At 33.0% G+C, this 22,251-nt stretch overlaps 3 protein-coding genes across 5 annotated transcripts; 1 reads left to right on the forward strand and 2 right to left on the reverse strand.

Moving 5' to 3' along the window:
- Positions 1-896: 896 nt before the first annotated feature.
- Positions 897-9,396, reverse strand: LOC110600153 (probable polyamine oxidase 4). Of its 3 annotated transcripts, XM_021736918.2 has the most exons (10): positions 8,904-9,396; positions 7,121-7,236; positions 6,896-6,984; positions 4,849-4,962; positions 4,366-4,453; positions 4,191-4,276; positions 3,991-4,093; positions 2,987-3,084; positions 1,878-2,307; positions 897-1,561 (listed from the first exon to the last, which is right to left on the reverse strand). In XM_021736918.2, exons 1-10 carry the CDS (start codon positions 8,944-8,946, stop codon positions 1,247-1,249), a joined length of 1,482 nt encoding a protein of 493 aa, XP_021592610.1. In that variant the 5' UTR covers positions 8,947-9,396; the 3' UTR covers positions 897-1,246. The 3 variants fall into 3 exon arrangements, with proteins under 3 accessions (XP_021592610.1, XP_021592616.1, XP_043813709.1); XM_021736924.2 differs by lacking the exon at positions 6,896-6,984 and having other exon boundaries at positions 8,904-9,395; XM_043957774.1 differs by lacking the exons at positions 3,991-4,093; positions 4,191-4,276.
- A 2,738-nt stretch (positions 9,397-12,134) lies between these two features.
- Positions 12,135-16,727, reverse strand: LOC110600167 (protein DJ-1 homolog D). The gene is made up of 5 exons (XM_021736936.2): positions 16,461-16,727; positions 16,269-16,385; positions 14,411-14,851; positions 12,835-13,197; positions 12,135-12,637 (listed from the first exon to the last, which is right to left on the reverse strand). The coding sequence occupies exons 1-5, from the start codon at positions 16,524-16,526 to the stop codon at positions 12,449-12,451; spliced, it is 1,176 nt and encodes a 391-aa protein (XP_021592628.1). The 5' UTR covers positions 16,527-16,727; the 3' UTR covers positions 12,135-12,448.
- A 1,386-nt stretch (positions 16,728-18,113) lies between these two features.
- On the forward strand, positions 18,114-21,173 carry LOC110600197 (pentatricopeptide repeat-containing protein At4g02750). Its single transcript, XM_021736995.2, has one exon. The coding sequence runs from the start codon at positions 18,546-18,548 to the stop codon at positions 20,628-20,630; it is 2,085 nt and encodes a 694-aa protein (XP_021592687.1). The 5' UTR covers positions 18,114-18,545; the 3' UTR covers positions 20,631-21,173.
- The last annotated feature ends 1,078 nt before the right edge of the window (positions 21,174-22,251 follow it).

The raw sequence follows: 22,251 nt of genomic DNA on the forward strand, positions 1-22,251 counted from the left end.
GGTTACTAACGCCCCCAAGATGCACAAATAAACTTGGTTGGATTCGGTTTCCCTCTTTCCTGACCAAAAGCTGGGGTTAAAAGAACTGATTTTCAACATTGAAATTTTTAGACTGATAATGGGAGGCTATGAGCTCAAACCCATAAAAAGGAGCATATCCTTTGGAACTCAAACCGAAACTTTGAAAAGAAGAAAAAAAAGTCAGAGATTTCAACTCTTAGCCATTGTATCATGTTAATTTTAGAAGAAAAAAAAAAGAAGATGAAGATATAAAATGATTTTTTTTTTTAACAAATTACTCCTAAATTATTGATTTTAATGATTTATAAATTTAGGAGATTGTCTTCTATTATTCCTTAAAATGTGGAGACAATTTATTCCACAATTATATATATAAAAAAATCTCATCAAGAGAATGTTAGAGGTAAAGATTACTCTTTAAATTAGGAGTTAATTGATTTTCTTTCTTTTTAGAGCAGAAAATGTGGAGCAACATGTGGGCTTAACACAAGCTTTTTGCAATTATCAAAAACAACTAGCCTGCATCTAGTTCTGCTTCCTTGATGGGTGGTGGGTGTGCACATGGTGTGTGTATATATATATATATATATTTTATTTCGATTTTTTTTCCTTGAAAAACATTTAAAAAAAAAAGATAAAATAGACCGAATATTTTTAACAGTTAATTTTGACTAAGGAAAAAAAGTGAATATAGATTTTAATGAAATTATATATTACACTTTGAGACTCAACCACACAAGAAGAGAAAATAGCTTTTACAACTCATAAGTATGAAGGAGAATAATAAGAAAAGAGAAAACCCATATTTTAGACTTTGATAGCATATTAAGTTTTTATTATAATAAAAGAAAAAAAGAAGAAAAAGAATAGCTGAATCATTTTAAACTTAGGAAATATATCCCTTGAATTAAGAAAACGCTTAATAATCTCATCAATTTAAATAACAACCCGGCACTCTTGGACTAAATTTGGTTTACATCCCATCCCTGGGTACTAGGAATGGAATTGTCACTCTATTTAAAAACTACTCTGCAGGGGCAGATTTTATAACAATTTCTCATTGATGGTGTACCCGCCATTGTTTTCGAAGAAGGCTATTTTCTCCATTAGCTTCTACTTCTTACTACCTGCTACAAACATCTTTAAAAACCATCTCAATACAAAAAGGGAAATCAAAGGATAACCCAAAGGCGAGTCCATAAAATCAATTCATAAAAGTAATGCATTACATCCTTGAGATTTGGAGGGGAAATGCAGCTTCAACAATTTCAGATCTTAAAGGGAGTAGCTGGAGTTTATCCAGCCTACCAAGTTTCCCTAGTACATGCCTCTGACAGTTCACAGCAGCCATGACGCCAGCAGAGTAAGCTCCATGCACAGAACCCTGGTGCTCCATGCTCACCGCTTCCCCTCCAAAGAAAAGATTTCCCAGTGGTGCACCAAGCCTCTCATACACATCTTCTGGCTTTCCAACCACGTCATGCGCATAACAACCAAGTGAGTTTGGATCTGTTCCCCATCGCGATACAAGATAACGTACCTACACCACACCAACCAAATAACAAGTCGGTCATCATTTAGTATATTCAGCTTCAGAACAAAAGTATGCAGAAAAATGCATGAAATGGGCACTGAAAAACCATCAAATTATTATCCAGATTATACCTACACAATTCCCTTTTTACAGCAGAGTAGATTATGATAGTGACGAGTGAGTAAATGTTTGAACCAAACAAGATTCAGTAGGTTCACTTTTCCAAATGAAAAGCTATACATTTCAAATGGATTGCCTCGGGTGAATAAAACAGATAAATCCTATTGAAACTAAATCATACAAGAAGGAAGAAACTATTTACCGGCTCCGTCGCGTCAGGAAACATTTTCTTCAGCTGTAACATCACAAAATTCGCAGAAGACTCATCAGATAGCTTCTCCAGATCATATGCAAACCTACCAGCAGCCATATAGACAAGCACAGGATGCCCGGTTGCCTTGTGAAGATTGAGAAAATAACCACAAGCATAAGATGTCGGTGCAACAATGCCCAGGAATTCCACATTTGGCCAAAATACTTTATCAAATTGTAATGCAACCTTATTTTCACTGCCAACACCAATATCTGAAATTGAAGCAACTTTCCATTTTGGCAACTTGGGTTCAAACTGAATTAAATTGGCTTTGAGAACCCCAATGGGCACCGTGACTATTGCAGCATCCGCTACAAAGTTCCTCCCTCCCTCAACCATGACCATGGCTTTATTAGACCCATAGCATATTTTTGTAACCCTGCTCATCAAGATTCAAAAAAGAATCAATCCTTCATTTGCATCCAAGTTTTATCGTTACTCGTAAAAACAATGCAAGCATATGGATGTGAGAAAATCAAGTAATAGCCTGCATTCAAGCACTCCATTATCATTACATGATAATTTTGTTTCCACATCCATTCATATAACAGAATTTCAATTCACAAGCTATGAATCTGATATTACAGGGACACTTCAAGAAAGCATTCATGAAAGTGATGCATAGGCATAGGCTGTCTCTCATCCCAATTGTCCACTGCTTATCCACACAGACATGCCGACAAACAAAACCAAGAAAGCAGTTCAAAAAACACTTGACTTATAAAATTATCTTACACGTGCTTATTTACATATTATATCATAAGCACATCTCCATAACAATTAATAGGCAAAAGAATTAGGAACCAAGACTTGCAATCATTAGTAAAATAGAGACACATGACTTCAGACATGATGTGAACCATAATATATAAATATAATGGATAAAAGTAGATAAAGAAAATATGAAATCGATGTGAAGAAAGAAGCTTACAATATTATCATAATAAAATCCTACGCTCTACCTTCTTTTTTTTTTTTTCCCAATTTCCTTTAACACAGATTATTTCAAAATGTTGAGTAAAAATGCAACTGATATTGTTATAAAATAACAAGCATACCTGTGATTCAAGCGTATATCAATGTCTTTTGCAAGAGCCTTTATTATATGATCATAACCTTGCACCATAAGTCCATGACCACCAGAAAGAACATGCTCCTGTAACACAGGGAACAACCTTAACTAAGCAACAAGGCATAAGAGAAATCCAAAGTGACCTTAACCGAGAAACGCTTCAATCGTATTCAATTTCTCAAAAGGTAAAAAAGAAATCCACAAAATACATAAAAAAACATTAGAATTCCAGTGTCTAAAATTTACATTTCCCTTCTTATATTTTAATGATCTACAGTAAAGATAATAATGAGAACTTAATTCTTGTTAGAAATGCCTTGGGGGATTTATTTTTTCCTTGTTATGTTGGATGAACTACACAACTGAAATTAGTGTCCGCTTTGCCATACCCCTTGCCACCGGCTCCTGATGAAAACTTCAAGCTTTCTATCCTGGGATGTCCCCATAGAGACAGATGGAAGCCCTTTAATGTAAATAGGGTCTGAAAGGAAGCTGTTTAATATAAATAAGTACTGACACCTGCCCTTTTTTTCCTTTTTCTTTTGATGCCTTTAGAATTGTGTGCTTAATTTTACACATCATCGCAAAAGTAATAAATAAATTATAGCAAAGATAATTTGAATTTACAGCATAAGTTTATCAGTGAACTTTAACTTGTATCTCAAAAAAAAAAAAAAAAACACTATTACTAGATTTTAATAGAATTCCAAAGTATTTCTAACCTTTACGCCTAGTGAACTTTTAATCAAAGTTTATAATTATAGATGGATTATAGACTTTGTTATTTGGCCAACAAATAAAACATCTGACCAGATCTCTACATCTAGCAAGTAGCAATAGTGCCCTTATTGAAATAGAAATTAAAATTGAGTGATTTTATGGTGTAAATTGAAGTAAAGTTAGAGCATTAAATTTAATGATAAGTTACGTGATCACATGCGAAGTCCTAAGTTATGGTAACTGAATACATAAGTTAAAATTTTGACTAGCCTGATCCCATGTTTTCAGTGATATCATATCTGCGTCTACTGCAAACCATGCCTCCATTCTACAAATGTACCATTGCAGTACTTCATATGCAAGTCCTTCTTGCCTGCCAGAAGTCACATAAGCAAAACTGAAGATCCTATAAAGTAGATTTCATGAACTCGTGTTACAAAATTTTCTTCCCTTTTTTTTAGTTCCTGTACCTTAATTCAGGATGCTTATCTAACACAAGCCCAATTGCCTGAAGAATTGACATGTCATCGGCATGTGCATCTCTTACTCTCTCAGTCTAAAAGAATCAACATAAGAACTTTGTTCACTGATTGCAACTGAGAATGACTAATCTTCCATCCCACAATTTAATTGAAAGATAGATACCTCTTTGAGAATCTTCTTGAATATATCTCCAACTTCTTTGACCAGCCTTTGTGGAACTTGATGTCCATCCATATCAAAAAGAGTATAACTGAATCCTCAAAACAAGTTCAAACTTAATAAATAAGAAATATAAAAGATATCTATGTCAAACAGAGCTGAATGGTGAAATGATCCATATACCCCAATTAGTTTGGGATTAAGGCTCATTTGCCATTGTTATATAACAAAGTATATATGATATAAATTTAATCCAAGCAGCAACTACTATATTAATTAATGACTCCATCTAGAAGCATAGAGTTTATTCATATCCTATTGTCTTTCCTCATTTCATGGAGGCAACAACATTGCATAGTTGGATCACTGCGTTTAAGACTTGAACTAGAAAAAATATATATACATATATATTAATCTGCAAAAATAGTTGTGGAAGTCCATTTTGGGCATGTGAGAATACAAATGTAAAACCAGTAAATAAATTACCTCTCTAAATCATGGTCATACAATACTGAGTCATCACCACTCGTCCGGTACAGTGTGAGCCCCAAGGAGCGAATGATTGGAGCCAAAGGATTCTCGTTGCAGACACCATGTAGCCTGAATGGTATCCATAGCACAAGATGTTAAATCATGCTTCATCAACTGAAGAGTTATTTCAAATTGGAAAGCAGTAAGAAATGTATTTCACATTTACAGACAACAAAAAAATGACAGCAAACCCAGTGAAATAAATTACAAGTAGCAGGAAAAAAAGACTTAAAATAATCAACATTAAACACAAAAAAGAAATGGGGATCTTTGCATAATCTGCATGATATATCCATTAGGTTTCCAATGCAAAGGAGACTAGGCAAACAAGGCCCTTCATTAAAATTTCAGAAATAATGGATACCAACTGTTCTCTTCCAGCTTAGTTTAGTAAATTATTTCGTGAATAATGTTGCTAGAGTTTAAGAGATATTCAACTAAAATGAATATACATTCATCAATCAATGATAATACTTATCTCCTATCCACATTGAGGAAATATAAAGATCAAATAGATCAATAAATAAAGAAATCAATGAAATCTACGTATGAAATTTGGGAAACTTGCCAAAATGAGTGAAGCTGCATTGACTTTGTTGACATATAGTACAAATATTCACTTCATTATGGCATCATTACATGAATTATGTGGACATAATTGCCAAATAGGAACTCATCACAGAGCAACCATAAATGTGCACATTTTAGTACAGGTAAAGATCTATCCAAGCCAACCATTCATCAAATTTATTTCAATAATTCAATACTGGGAATTCCTTATCGAAATATCCAAATAAGCACAGGAAAGGAAAACCTATTTACAAAATTTATCAATGTTGATTGCTTATTAATAGTTCTTGAGTTGGATCATCGTAAGAGATTAACTTGCAGTTTAAGGCAGGACATCTCATTTGTGGCACAATTACTCCCCATGTGCAGAACACTAGATTACACTTGTGCACTTGAGAACAAAACTTGATACATCTAGCACATGGGTAAAATGCAGAACACAACATAACTAGAAGAAGTGATGATACCATGTTAAATCATCCAAGAAAGCCGCTCAAATAAGGAAACAAAGAAGACCATGTAACGTTTAAGGACATATGTTGCCAAGTTTCATATACTGTAACTAGGTATAGTAGATCCAACTATATATCAGATGCATCAAGGTGATCTGAAATAGTATGACTGTATGAGAACATGGGGAAAAAGAAATGAATGGGAAAAAATAACACAACAAAAAAATGCATTCATGGATAGAGGTTAAAACCATTGTGGATAAGTTGGGAAGATCATTTAAAAATGCCTACTATATAGTAGATGCACCACCGCAAATAACTGATTGAATTTTAGCAGTAGGAACCAAGAAGATGCATAAAAATGACCAGAAAAATATACACCAAAAATTGATTTCGTTCCACATTAGATCCCAACACTCTAGAAAAAAAAAAAGAACCAAGAAAATGATCCATATATCTAGCTAAATTCAATCAAGACTAAGATTAAGTTGTGATTTGTGACCAGAGAAAATCACTCCTCCAAGACCTTTCAAAAAAGATAATCTTATGACATTATCATAGATCCAAAAGACTCTAAAACAATTAAGTATATCCCATAAAAATTTTTAATGATTTAGTTCACGCTTGCAATAATGATGATAATAATAATGATAATAATAATAATAATAATAATAATTAACGGAGAATACAGCCCCAGATCTGATATAAGTTCTTCATTCTTGTCCTCTCTCTCTTCATGGCGTTCTGTTGTATACATTATTCCAGTAGCATAAGCAACAAATGCAAATAGAAAACCACAGGTTTATAGGAGTTTGGTCAAGAAGAGATCAAATAAGTGGTGGTATGGGGAAAAAAATGAGTATGCTAAACTAACACATGACAGAGAAGTTGTTCTTTTTATGCATAAACCTGATCATAAGCAACGGATGCATTGAAATTGAGAGAGAGAGAGGAGAGAGAGGCAAGGAGGAAGATATTACCATGATGCTCCCATATCCACCGGATAACCAAACGAATAGTCAGTATGAATACGGCCACCAAGTCTATCTCGTGATTCTAGCAATATTACCTTTACCAAATGACAATAACTTGTCATTAATTCAGGCATATGTATATATTTATATGCATATGTTTGGGTGCTGAAAAACAAATAATATATTCACATACACAATTTCTATATTATTAATTCGTTACACTAAGCTGACCTTAAAAGATGCATCATGGAGGAGTCGCGCAGCAGCAAGCCCTGAAATACCACCTCCAACTATAATGACAGTAGGTAGTGAACTGTTTTCACTCTCAAATTTTGAAGCAAAAGAACCTACTCATAAGATCAACACAAGCCAGCAAACATTCAGTACTTGCAAACTGAAACGAATGTACTCTAACAAGAACAGAAAAGGGAGAGAGAGCCAGTTTGCATATTTATTCAATCTCATATCTTTCTCTCAAAATTCGCAGACAACAAGAATGTATGATGACAAAGCAAAATTTATGCTGCAATAACTCTGAAAATGTTTTGTCCCCGGGTATGAGTATAAACTATGAGAATATATGTCCAAATATTAAAGTCGGCAACATTTCAAAATTCATTTTTCAAATATTCTTTTAAGGTTTCCTAGAGTCCAGATATCCTTAACTGAAACAGGTGTCTTATTGTAGGAAAGTTGAAGCAACCATGATCAGACAAAATTTCCCTATTCTTTTTTGGATAACCAATAATACACCAGAATTAATGGAAGATGTATCAAGACAGTAAACTAACACATATTAACATAACCATGAGACGCAAATAATGGCACATTCTTTTACACTGTTTAGGAGGCCATTTTCGAAGGTAAGGTATATGAATGACTTATTTGAGAGCAAAGTTTTCAGAAAGTGAATTGGGCCTTAGAAGTTTTTATAATTTCTAAAACTCACCTTTTTCAACTCATCCCATTATTATTAGTTGGTTGAAAAGGTTTTTAACCTCCTATTCGATTATCTTACCTCACTCCAAACAGACTTTAAGCAGGACATTGGTTGCGTATGTACGTAATCTAATGGACTACAAAACTACGGGTAAACTTAACCATTTGAATCCTATATAATTCTCAAACCAGAAGAAAAAAATGTGATAAATAATAAAGGTTGCTGCTTAATAAATGGACCAATAGGCAGTTTGCCTGTGATGTGCTGCTAATACGAGATGAGTAAAAGCCTGTTTGACATTATGGTTCAGACTATAAAAGTACTTTTCAATTTCATATTTCTTTATTATTATAACTAAAACATATTAATTCAATTTTAAATTAATTTTTAAAATCCCTAACTAATATGTTTTTCAAGAAAACAGCTCTAATCACAATATTAAAAGTCTTCCTATAGTGGTTATACACTAGCCAATTAATATACGCAATAAAGAGTAATATTATAGTAAGTCTCACTGATCATAAACATTTATAACTTGGTGCTTGTAAGAATATTCCCGCTCCACACACAATAGACATAATGGTTAGTGTATAAGCATCTCGGTGCTTGTGAGAATATTCCGTAAAAAACACAACTGAGAATTTCTAGGACTATTATATCCTTGTAATAAAAAGAAAAAGAGAATCTTCATACAAATAATATTACTCCACATTTCCCACCAATTAAGAGAAGTTCATTTTAAGGGATTGAGAAATGTCTCTTCTTTTCCCTTTTTACTCTCTTATATATGTTGTTTTGTTGTCCAAACAAGAGAATTTAGGAAACTCTTCTCTCAGATTCCCTCCATCCAAACAAAACAAGACACACAACAAAGAAAATTAAAAATAACTCAAAAAGAGCCAGCATCCAATGTGTGTGTATATATCAATATTCAAATATCCACGATGATTCAATGTTCCCAATTTCCATTTCTTGTTAGAACTAGTTGGCTAAGAGCGCAAAAAGAGAAGAAAAGAAAGACGAGATTAAAAAAAAAAAACATGAACAAGGAGCCTGAAATAATGATATACTAACCGTCTAGTAGCAGATTGTGAAGAGATAAGATGTTGGCGTCCATTTGATAAAGCGAGAGAGAAGAGATGCAGATAACCCAAAATCGATATAAGTAGGAACAGAAGAGAAATTGCTCGCTTGACTGATTGAATTGATGTGGTTGGGTGTGTGATGATAAAAATTGCGAAGAATGAAACTGAAATTAAGGGTGTATAGGAATCAAGAAATTGGAAATTAACTGGAAAGAATGGTAGAGCATGAAGATGAGAAGGCCGGCAATGACGCGGCTGAGATTGGAAGAAGAACGAAGCTTATCAAACCAGTTCATAATAAATTTTGGTGTTAACGAACAATAATTTTGAAATCGAAGCGTCGAGCCAGGGTTGCATAGATCGACGCAGATCAGCAAAATTCCTGCCTCTTTTTCTTTCTTTCTTTCTCTCACTTTCCAAGAAAACAATGGAACAGCCTAACTTTGCCCAGCTCCCAGTCCCGGCAATCTGATCTCCGTCTGCTATTAATAGAAAAAAAATCTTTCCTGCGCGTTCGGATTCGAGGGGTAATTTCGGGATTTGCATGATAAAGCCGTGATTCAGTGGAGCTTCGATTTGGCTAGTAACTTTATGGGAAATTTATAAAATATCTCGGTAGTTAAAATTAGATTGATTAAATTTGGAATTGAATAAAAAATAAATTTGATTAATTTAGTAAATTCAATTTTCTTCAATTTAATATAAAATTAGAAAACCTTTAGTCCTTTAATCAAAATTAAAGAGGTTATCAATGAATTGGGTAATCTACACAAAATTTACCCTAATTTAGAATTGTAATAATAAAGTATATAAATTTTATTTTATAACGTGAAACTCCTAATTAAATAATATTAAAATTCATTTTATATGTAATAGTGAGTTTTTAAATTAAATTTATGCTACTTGTTAAATAGATATATATAATATTTAATTAATTTTTAATTTTTAAAAATCAATCAAATAATTTTTTTAATTTTTTAAAATATTAAAAATTAATTAAATATTAGAGATAAAGTAAAAAAAAAAAATCAATATTATAGTTAATCTAAAATGGTATTGGCAAGTTGGGCTCCTTCACGCTCACCCAGTGGGGGAGTATATCCATTGAGTGCGCCAAACGCCACCCCTAATGTGGGGAAAAAGCTTAGGTGGGCCCACTTTATTACGTATTTCCACAACAGCCCTTGGACCTTTGGTCCACTGCATGGCAGTTGCCAAACTTCAGGTGCCGACAAAAAGGACGGAACGGAGGCCGAAGCTGCCAAGATAAAATTATTATATAAATTATAATAGGCTTTGAAAGAATTAGATGGCGAATGGAAAATGAATTTGATTGGCACAGAATAAAAAAAGGAAAATTTCTAGGTAAGGTAAATTAAAACCAGTACGGCGAAGAAAGCTAAAATTTATAAAGTAATAAAAAAATAATATGTTCAATTAAAATAAATCCCATATTAATTATAAGGAATATCAATTAATTTAATTATGTTGTTTTTTTATATATGTATTTTTCACGCAAATGGGTTCATGCGTTTGCTTGACGTATGAATTCAATTATGATTTATAAGGTGGCTAACCCTTGATTTTAAATTATATAGAAATACAGTAATTTAAGATAACAAAAAGAATAAGATATAATTTTATCCGAATATAAAAATATTTGTGAAGCATAACACGTAGAGAGGAAATCAAATGGGCATGTTGACTCTTCAATAAGAAGAGAGGGACGGCGGATCGAAGGATTGATCATGGATGACAACAGGGCCATATATATAAATCCATTTTAATAAATTTAAATATAAAAATTAATACTCGATTTCACTCCCAGTTTCAATTTTATAATTTAATTAATGATATATATATAATTAAAATTATGGTTTTTATTTTTTACAAAAATGTAATTTTAAAATTTATGTAATATTAACTAAAATTTATAAAATAAATAATGATAATAATTTAAAATAATTTTTAATTTGGTGTTACTATTCCTATAATTAATCCCCCTAATAAATGCACTATTCAAATGTCGAGTCACATGGCTCAACATGCTTGAATGGACAGACCAGAAACTGGATCATTGTTTGATGCAGTGCACAGTTGGCAATTACATGCTGAGTCATGGCGTCGACATTCAAGGCTTCCTCACAATGTTTTATATTCTTTTAAAAAATATTTACAATTTAATTTCAAAATATTACTATTATTTATAATAACGTGTATGCATTTTTTTTAAATTTATTAAAATATTTTTATATTTTCACTTCATTAATAAAATAATTATTTTATTTATTTTTATAATTAAAAATATAATAAAAAGCTAAATTATTCCTTTTTTTATTCTCCTCCTCCTTCTCCTTCTCTTTCTCCTTTTTTTTTTCTCCTTTTTCTTTTTTTTTTTCTTTTTCTACTTCATTAATTTTCTTCTTATTGTTCATTGATTCTTCTTCTTCCTCTTCTTTTATTCTTTTTCTTTTTCTACTTCATAATATATAAAAAATAAAAATATTTTAATAAATTTTTAAAAATATAAAAATTTATTTATTAATAATAGTAATATCTAAAATCTAAATAAGAATTTTATTTCAATTTCTCTCTTATTTTTAACAAAAAAAAAGAAAAAAATATTTCGTTAAAAAAAATTTTAATAAATTTTTAAAATTATAAAAATTGAATTATTAATAATTACACTATTTCAAGATTAAATTTTATATATATATATATATATATATATATATTTTATAATGCTTATAGATTTTTTAAAGTCCCGACAACCTCTGGAAAAGAAGTTTGAGTGACTCAACCCCTATCTCGTCGAGATAAACCAATGTCTAAAGATGTCTTAACTATTTAAATTTGACGGCTTTGACCTCACTATTTTTTATATAAATAAGCACACAAATTGCACTTTATTATTATTATTTGCTTAGTTTTATTTCAAATATATGCCGACAAACTAACCACCCAAATACTATTTTTAAGAGAAATATTTTTAACTTTTTATTAGATTGACTCATAAATTTATAGTTATGCCTAATTCTAAAATTTCTATATTCAATTTTATATACAAATATTTTATCTTCAGATTATGAAATCGTAGAAAATAGTCGTCAGAGGAAAGCATAATGGCATGAAAGATAAAAGACTGGGAGAAGGAAAAACCTGCAGAAACGCTGCGTTTTGGTTTCCAAGGTAAGTAACACCATCACATCAGAAATGGAAGTTGTTCACCAATTTCTCCAATGCCCCAACTGCCTTTTTATATGGACTATGAAGAGCAGATCTGAAAACAGTTTCTGACCATCAAGGCATGGAGTATTAAACACATGCCATTGACAATGACACGGCTAACCACCAAAATAAGAACGTTCAAAACTTTCCTTACAAACCAAAAAACTTATGCTACAACAAAGCAAGCGACATGGGCTTATGCACTCAAGATCCATAGTTTGTGTCCATCACAAGTTGACATGCTAGATATCAACGTTTTATTTGATGTAGGCATGTTACATATAAGGGCTACATACACATTAGCAGCTAAAATGAGACCCGGATACCGAGCAATGCCATCAATTGAGAGATGAACTCAGGGTGCCCTGGCCATGCAGCTCCAGTAACCAAATTTTCATGAGTGTAGCAACGATGTATTGGATCAGGTTCTAGCCATGTTGCCCCAGCCAAGACCACGTTAATCTTCACAGCAGGATATGCAGTGCACTTTTTTCCCTACAGGTTTATTCATCTAAAAGGTTAACAACATGTTTAAGCAAAGAGGAAGAAAACTATGTTTCAAATGGAAAACATCAAGATTTTGTGATGACATATATCAGTGTGTGCACGCTTGCGTGCGGTGTGCCAGCATGCATGCACAAAGTGAAAATAACGTGAGTAAAATCCTCTTTTGACAACATCAGTGGAACTACCTTCAGAACACCTGCAGCAGCTAAAATTTGCTGTCCATGGCAAATGGATGCCACTGGCTTCCCAGATTCCATGAATTGTTTCACTAATGTGAGCACCGTCTCATCCAGTGCCAAATATTCTGGTGCTCGGCCTCCAGGGATGACAAGAGCATCATAACTTGAGGCATCCAACTCATTGTAGGATGCTGTTAAATTGAAACGATGCCCTGGCTTCTCACTGTAGGTCTGGTCTCCTTCAAAATCATGGACAGCAGTTGGACAGAAATCTCCAGCCTTTTTCTTGGGACAAACTGCATCCACATGGCACCCAAGTGCTTGAAGAGACTGGAAAGGGACAGTCACCTCATAATCTTCCATGTAATCCTGCAAATAGCAACACAAAAAGAAATAGTTCTCAGAAACCATTAGAAAGCATATGGTTCCATCAAGCTAGACCATAATCAAAGGCAAATGCAGTACATAACCAAATGGTGTATGAACAGGCTTTATCATCCATTTGGCAATCAAACTCAGAATTAAAAGAATAATAATGAATCTGTTTCTCCTTCACCATTTGGCAATCAAACTTGGTAAAGATCCCAGTTCAGAGTTCTAAATCAAATGACTACCATGTATTGAAACACATGAGGAATGGTAGCTCCATGGTACACGATTACAGCCACCCCTCTGATGCATTAGCTGAACCCAGCATTACAAAGTCACTCACATAGTAACTGTAAAGCCAATCCAGTAGAACCAGACATACAGAGAAGGGTAATAACTTGGGTACCTTTGCCACCTAATAATCTACAACATGGGGTAGCTTGTTTGGATGGTTTGAATGTCTTACATGCAAGAGGCTACACAACTATCCAGCTCTTGCAAATGCAGATTTATCACCAAAATGCTTCATGAATATTCAGAGACATAACAGCATAAAGTAAAACAGTGCATTTCCAGGTGATTCCAGTGGCTAAGACTCCTCAGATGGATTTTTTTTTTATAAACTAACAAGAAAATGAATAAAAATGGGTTATGACACTGAATCCATAGACTTTTATTTGCCTAATTCTTATATTTGAAACCATATGTTACTAGAATTCAATTAAAGAGGCCATTTTGAGAGGTGCCAAGATTCCAATGTATTTAATGAATCTCTATTTCAAGGCACCATTTATTTAAAGTTCAGTTGTCTATTACAAATGGGGTAATTTGGAAAATGAAATACCTTAATTCACTTTTCAAATATTCCAAACAATAGAATTCAAATAAATTCTATCACCTTAACGTTCATGGGTCTATTGTAAATCCATCTAATCTGCACATCACCGTAATTGTTCCAAACAGAGTGAAAAGCAATTTTATTTTTCAACTCTAGCATGAACAATCAAACTAGAATCAAAAGTCTTCTTAAGAATGAAAATCGAACAGACAAAAATTTTGCCACTTTTCCAGATTATGTATCTTGCATGGCATCTCTGCTATTTTAGATCAGTGTCTATGAACTCTCATTACACTTTATATTATCTGAGAAGAAGAAGAAATCCAGTGATAGGCCTCTCTATCTACTTAAATCCAGCAAGTAATTACAACTTACCCCACAGAGAAACAGAATCCTTTTGTTTGCGCCAGTTATGCTACCTCCTAAAGCCTTCACAAAAAGCTGAATGAACTCAGGATGTGCATCATATGTAGCCCCGGTAATTATATTGCCATCAGCAACACAAGTCGCCATGGTTTGAGCTTCAACCCAATGAGCACCAGCATCAATAAGTATGGGTTTCACAGGAGGGTAAGCAGTGCACTTCCGTCCTTTTACACAGCCTGCAGCTGCCAAGATTATTTGTCCATGGCAAACAGAGGCAATTGGCTTTCCAGCATCTGAAAACTTCCTGACACAATCTAACACAGATTCATTCATGGCAAGATATTCTGGAGCCCGTCCTCCTGGTATCACCAACCCATCATATTTGCCAAAATCAATTTCATCAAATGTTGCATTGAGAGAAAAGTTATGCCCAGGCGACTCAGTATATGTCTGTCATCATAGAGAAGAAAACAATTCAATTTTTTGTGATTTACTTCATTCAATCAGTAGATATACACCTACAGAACTGAAATGCAAAAATTTTCATTATCTTACCTAAAATCAGCTCATGAACAGCTCACTTTTAAGTTAGTATCGTGATGAAGATAATGATGGGGAAAAATACTAATATAGAAATGGGAGGGGCATTAGGTGCTTGCATGACAAAATCAATAGTACTAACTAAAGCATAGGAAATAGAATAGATCATTAAAAGATGAAAACAAAGGAAGAAAACGAGAAGAAAGCGATATAGCACACTCCTCAAGTACCGGGTGAGCCGATCATCTTACTCTGACCCAATGAGTGGCTTGTTCGGCCTTAGCTCCTTGTCAGAAATAGCTCACTCGGTCTTGTGGTTCACCTAGTTGGAGGCTCCACCAAGGCCTCAGCAAGGCCTGTCCACCATTTGTCCATCCAGACATGGGCAACATGTCATTTACTTCAGCCTTTGTCTGGACAAAGACCAGTCAACCAAGGTGAGATTATGACCCTGTAGAACTCAGGATTGACTGTTCAACAAACTCTGGATTTTGTAGGGTATTGAATAAACCCTCCAACAGCTCGTCTAGGAACCCTATTTAAAGAACTTGGTTTCAACAAGTCATGCACGCAACCATTCCTACTCATCCACTATACAATCTTACAATTCTCTGATCACAGTAGTGACTTAAGCATCAAATTGGCTGCCATTATGCTTTATTTGATTGCAAGCTATTGAAGTTCTTAGAGTCCACAGGATCACAAAGCCTAGGCCAGGGTATGGAGAATTGAAAGAAAGGAAAAGGTTCTTTCAACCAATTCTTAACCTTTTCATCTCCCATAGAACTATTAAATTTTACATAAGTCTCTTTTACGGAGGGAAAAGACATATTGGAACACCCAAATCAGAGAAGGGAATTTAAATTCCAATATTTAATCATTTTGAATATGTTAGACAAACTTGTTTTTTGTGCACCCCTTAGCGCATTCAATAGTGCAGACTGCAGTGCAGACCACTTGAACACTTTATGATCATCATTTGAATTACCAGAAGCAGTACTTCCACCATAACCAGAAGGACTGATCAGATTATTATGACACCATACAGGGTTTGTGGTGAAGAATAATTTTATTAATAAAATTCAATATCCACCCCTATCACATATTGCAATATGGGTAATCAATAAAATAGAAACCTATTAACAGTTGCATTCCCACTTAACCGGCGTCTATTGCAAGTCTGCAACATCAAAGCAATATATACTAGCAATAAATTACTAATAATCAATGCTAACAATTAAGCAGAAACTAAGAATTCAACTAGAGAAAAATATAGTAAAAACAAAAGGGAAAATTCTCTCCTTCTATGAAAGGAAAAAGAGAAGACCTGATAACCAACAACATCATGGACGGCAGTACGGCAGAACTCGCCGGCCTTCTTCCCAGGGCAGGCGGCATCAACGTCGATTCCATAGGCCTGCAGAGCTTGGAAAGGAACCATCGCCTGCGAGAACAAACAATATATTAAGGGGGGAAAAAGCCATCAGCCATAATAAATCGAGCAATTAAGGAATATTACCTCATAATCTTCCATGTAATCACCGCAAATTAGCAGAACACTCTTGTGGGTTCTGGAATTAGCCATTTGAGAAGCGAATGTGAGTCAAAGGATAGTAAGAGCTAATGAAAACAAGGAGCTTAATAAAGCCACCGAGCGGATAAGGTTGCAAGAGTGGAAGAGAGCTTATGCTGTGGGAAGCAGATGAAGCAGTGACGATTGAGGACTGAGGACCGACTGAGGATGCATCTGGATTCTGGATATTATTTATCAAATTTTCCCCCTTCATTTCGAGGGGGGAAAGTGACAAAAAGAGAAAAAGAAAAGTGCTTATCATGAACATTACAAACCTCGGAAAAACGCCACCGTTTTGACTCGTAAGTAAGTTGTAAAGGGTGCAATTTTAACACCGCCTTTCGGCGGAGTTTTTAAGATTTTAGGTGCAGTTATTTTTAGGAAAATTACAAAAAAGTGTGGTGCTTTTACCGATTATATAATATTACGTCATTATCATCGGTAGAACCATGCAAAATAAATTTCAAACTTTAAAATTATTGACTCCAAATTAAGGAAAAATTACATTTTTAATTTGTAACGTATAGCGTAATTAACAGATTTATCCCTCTATTTTTAAAACGCAACACTTTCATCTCTGAGATTTAATTCCATCAAAATTAGAGGTCTCTACATAAAAAATACCGTTAGTGACAGAAATAATGACCGAACTACTCTTTTTAGAATTCAATACTTTAATCCCTAAAATTTAATTCTTACAAATTTACAGGTCTCTCTCTTAGAGAATTGAAGGAAAAAATACGTTTTCGTCCTTAAGATATTATATAATTAATATATTTATCCATCTATTTTTTGAATTCAACACTTTAATCCCTGAAATTTAATTTCGTCAAAATTGAAGGAAAAAAATTTCAAACTCAATTTCTATAAATAAATAAAAATTTTAATAAATTTAAAATTTAAATTCAGTAAAGATAATAAAAATTAAAATATATAAAATTTAAATTATTAAAAATAAAAAGTTAAAACTCAATATAAATTGTTTTTATAACGTCATTCGCTGTCGATCAGTACTCGCCGTTTGAAAAATTTATTAAAATATTTTTAATATTTTAAAAAGTCTATTAGTTAGTCTTTTCATTAATTTTAGTCGTTAAGTATTATAAAAAAAATCTAAAATACCCTTGATATGGAGGGATTAATTAATAATATTTAGTGATAAAATTAATAGAGGAACTAATTAGTAGACTTTTTAAAATGTTAAGAATATTTTAATATATTTTTTAAAATTGGAGGACTAAATAGCGAATTTTTCATACTATAGGGATTAAATAATAATTTTTTATTTTATTATTGATAAGGGTATTTTTAGAATTATATTTATTCTCTTTCCTTTGACCAAATAAAAATTATTGACGTAACATAAGTTTTTTACGGAGGCATCTTAAATTTTGACGGAATTAAATCTCAAGGATGAAAGTATTAAATTCTAAAAATTAGAGAGATAAATCTATTAATTACACAAAGATTAAAAAGTAATTTTCTCTCAAATTAATTGTGGAGTGTGAATTTGACCATACCCTCAATCCCCTGATCTAAAAAAACAACGATTATTTCCCTTGATGTTGTTGCAGGTGCTGAAACTCCAACAAATGGAGTGGAGAAAAAAATGCTATGATTTCTTTCTCGTACGCTGACGCCCAGTGGCTTCCTGATTATGATTAGCATATTATGCTTTCAATTAAAAAAAAAAAAGAAAAAATGAATTTTGTGCTTTGTTAGGTTATTTTGTTGTTTTAATACTTTTAATCCAATTCAAAATTACAGGAAACAAGTGTAAATTTATTAGTAGTGTCAAGAAAATTATGAATAATTAGTGGTTGGATTTTTTAAATTACTTGATAAAGCAAAATTACCAAAAATCAGATTAAGTGTTCATTAAAAAAAAGGGAAAATCATTCTAGTCACCGGCTCACTGCTAACGTTCATCCTTGGCAGAACCCTATATCCCGGGCGACTCGTTCATAGGAGTAACGGCTACTGAATAACAGAATCAACTAAAATTCAAATTCAGAGCCCCACCCACATGAAATGGCGGCACCCAAGCTCAGGCTTCGCCAAGCCATAGACTCATTATACATTTGCGGCCCTGCAACTCATGAAGCTTACACTCGCCTGGCTCTCGAATGCTTTAGAGCTAACGACGTCGATCAAGCCAAGAGATTGCAATCCCATATGGACATTTACTTGTACCAACCCAGTGATAGTTTCCTTCAAAATCGCCTTCTCCATTTGTATGCAAAATGGGGTTATATCTCCAATGCTCGAGACCTGTTCGATAAAATGCTCCACAGAGATGTTTTCTCCTGGAATGCGATGCTTTCTCTGTATGCCAAATCTGGGTTAATTGAGGATTTGCGGGCTGTCTTTGATAACATGCCTTCTCGTGATTCTGTATCGTATAATACAGTTATTTCAGGTTTTGCAAAAAATGGATGTGCAAGCAAGGCAGTGGAGGCATTTGTCAGAATGCAAAATGAAGGGTTTAAGCCTACAGAGTACACCCATGTGAGTGTTTTAAATGCCTGTGCGCAGTTGTTGGATTTGAGGAAAGGGAAGCAGATTCATGGGAGAATCGTTACTCGTAATTTGGGCGGAAATGTGTTTATTTGGAATGCTTTAACTGATATGTATGCCAAGTGCGGCGAGATTGATAAAGCTAGGTGGTTATTTGATAGGTTGACACACAAGAATGTGGTGTCATGGAATTTGATGATTTCTGCATATTTGAAAAATGGGCAGTCTAAAAAAAGCGTAGACTTGTTTCATGAGATGCGAGCATTAGGTTTGAAGCCTGACCAGGTTACAGTTTCAAATATTATAGGTGCTTATTTTGAAAGTGGATTTATTGACAAAGCAGGTATGATATTTAGTGAGATCAAAGAAAGAGATAAGGTTTGTTGGACAACAATGATAGTGGGTTATGCACAGAATGGAAAAGAAGAAGATGCTTTGATGTTGTTTAATGAGATGTTGTTATCGAATGTCTGGCCTGATGGTTACACTATCTCAAGTGTTGTTAGTTCCTGTGCCAAATTAGCTTATTTGTTTCATGGTCAGGCTGTCCATGGGAAAGCATTAGTTATGGGAGTCGATGAAGGTTTGCTTGTGGGTAGTGCTCTTGTTGATATGTACTGCAAATGCGGAGTTACTGCTGATGCTTGGATTGTTTTTAATACAATGCCTACTCGAAATGTGGTTTCTTGGAATGCCATGATCCGGGGTTATGCTCAAAATGGACAGGATTCAGAGGCCTTAGCCCTTTATGAAAACATGTTGCAGGAGGATACGAGACCAGATAATGTTACGTATGTGGGAATTCTCTCTGCCTGTATTCATGCTGGTTTAGTTGAAGAAGGGAAGAGATATTTTGATTCAATGAACAAATTGCATGGACTATTACCTACTTTAGATCATTTTGCATGCATGATCAATCTCCTTGGACGTTCAGGATGTATGAACGAAGCCATGGACCTGATTAATACTATGCCACATGAGCCAAATTCCCTAATTTGGTCCACTGTTTTATCTGTTAGTGCAATGAAAGGCGACATAAAGCACGCAGAGAAGGCAGCTAGGCACCTATTTGAATTGGACCCGCTGAATGCTGGACCTTACATCATGCTGTCCAATATGTATGCCAGTTGTGGAAGGTGGAAAGATGTTGCATCTATGAGATCTCTAATGAAAACTAAGAATGTTAAAAAATTTGCTGCCTACAGTTGGATCGAGATTGATAATGAAGTGCACAAATTTGTAGCAGATGATCGAACTCATCCAGATACAAAAATCATCTATGAAGCACTCCAGGGATTGATAAGGAAACTGCAGAAAGCTGGCTTTAGTCCCAATACAAACTTGGTTTTGCATGATGTTGGGGAGGAGGAGAAACTTGAATCCATTTGTTATCATAGTGAAAAAATTGCTCTTGCATTTGGATTGATAAAAAAGCATCATGGACCCATAAGGATTATAAAGAATATTCGGGTTTGTGGAGACTGCCATGTTTTTATGAAGTTTGTATCAAAAATTACAGGAAGGCAAATCATCCTAAGGGATTCAAACCGATTCCATCATTTTGGAGCAGGGAAATGCTCCTGCAACGATTACTGGTGACATATAATCCAATAACATAGCTGACATGATAAACTTTTAGGATATTTCTTGTTAAACTTCAAAGTAGAGATTTTTTGCAATCAAGGGATAATAAGATAGCATAAGAGCTCCGATGGTCATAATTTTTCATAAAGAGACTGGAACACGCATTGTATCTAAGGTCTTGGGAGTTGGGAGTCCTCTGCACATTGAAGGCAGGATTTGATTTCTAGGAAGACTTGTGCCTATATTGGTCAAGTACATTATCATCTTCCTATAAAAATAGGGTAATTATGTAAAGAGACTAGCCATTGTTATAGTAAATGCATTGTGATATCTATACCTTCCAAGTCATTCGTATCTTTGAAACTTGCCTTCGAGCATTTTCAGCTTCTCGAAGTGATCCTTCTTCGTTTAGTTTACATTTTGGATAAGTCGTTAGCCCCTATTAATGGGATAATTTTGTTTGATGAGGAAATGAAATTAGTGTTGTTATTGCTGAAACTATTTGACTTGTCTAGCACCAATAGTTAGCCTCATGTTGTGTTCTTTCATTTACAATAGTGCCATTATTTGCGAATCTCTCTCTCTCTCTATATATATATATAATTGATTTAAAATAGGTTATGAAAAGATTGTGGATGGCATGTTTAAATTTATAGACTTATATCAAGTGAGACATTTAAATTTGTGTATTTATGTTTAGTGATACACTTAATATATTTTATTTTTATTTTTAAGTTATATTTTTATATTTAATAATGTTTTATTATTACAATTTATATATGGCTTTTAAATTTTTTAACACTTTTTAATTCTTTATAATATTTTTAATATAATATATTAATTTATAATTAAAAAAAAATTAAAACTAAAAATTAACTATTTGTTCAAATACATATGTATCTTACTAACTACTATAAAATGTGAGAAGAAATAATATATTTAATTTTGTAATAAGTATTTTTAATTATATATATATAATTAGACTCTAAAATAAATGAATAAGAAATTGATAAGTGTCACTATTAACTTATATATGAGAGATGGACAAGTTACACAACTAATTCTACATATTCATGACGTGGAGAATATATTTATAATTGTTATATATTTTTATTTTTATATAAAATAAAAATTAATATATATATATAATAAATATAATTTATTATATTTTTAATTATGATTTTTTGATTTCCTATTACTTGCCACAAAACTTTCATTATCTATTTTATATAAAAACCAATCAGCATAATATTTATTTCATATATTTCTCTTATTTTCAAATAATTTATATTTTAAAATTTTTATTTTTTATTATTTTTTTAATATCTAAGCATAAAATGCATGGTCTCCGACGACAGCGAACTCAATTTGGTTAACTAAATTAAAGTTAAACGATCAATCATTTAAATATTTTTAAAAATATCATCCTTTTCTTTCTCAACAATGAAATATATTTTTATTATAATTGTAATAAAATCATTAATATTATTATAAAATAGTAATCGTATAACATAATTGATATACTATATTTTATCACTCAAGAAATTGGTATGAGTATTGAATGTTTTTCTTCCACAATCACTACTATTACCATCGTCAACCAACTTAATAAATTTTATTTTCTTAAGAATATAGT

Source organism: Manihot esculenta, chromosome 1, assembly GCF_001659605.2.
Source record: "Manihot esculenta cultivar AM560-2 chromosome 1, M.esculenta_v8, whole genome shotgun sequence".
In the NCBI taxonomy this organism is placed as follows: Eukaryota; Viridiplantae; Streptophyta; class Magnoliopsida; order Malpighiales; family Euphorbiaceae; genus Manihot; species Manihot esculenta.

What these genes read in the sequence shown, in the direction of transcription:
- LOC110600153 (XM_021736918.2), bottom strand. Translation starts at nt 8,946, where the DNA reads ATGGACGCCAACATCTTATCTCTTCACAATCTGCTACTAGACG. An exon ending in GATAAGCATCCTGAATTAAG is followed by an intron (nt 4,094 to 4,190) that starts GTACAGGAACTA and finishes GACTTCTGGCAG; the next exon opens with GCAAGAAGGACTTGCATATG. An exon ending in CACTGAAAACATGGGATCAG is followed by an intron (nt 3,085 to 3,990) that starts GCTAGTCAAAAT and finishes CCTGTGTTACAG; the next exon opens with GAGCATGTTCTTTCTGGTGG.
- LOC110600167 (XM_021736936.2), bottom strand. Translation starts at nt 16,526, where the DNA reads ATGGCTAATTCCAGAACCCACAAGAGTGTTCTGCTAATTTGCGGTGAT. An exon ending in ATGATGTTGTTGGTTATCAG is followed by an intron (nt 14,852 to 16,268) that starts GTCTTCTCTTTT and finishes CTATGATGACAG; the next exon opens with ACATATACTGAGTCGCCTGG. An exon ending in GGATTCTGTTTCTCTGTGGG is followed by an intron (nt 13,198 to 14,410) that starts GTAAGTTGTAAT and finishes TGCTATTTGCAG; the next exon opens with GATTACATGGAAGATTATGA.
- LOC110600197 (XM_021736995.2), top strand. Translation starts at nt 18,546, where the DNA reads ATGGCGGCACCCAAGCTCAGGCTTCGCCAAGCCATAGACTCATTATAC.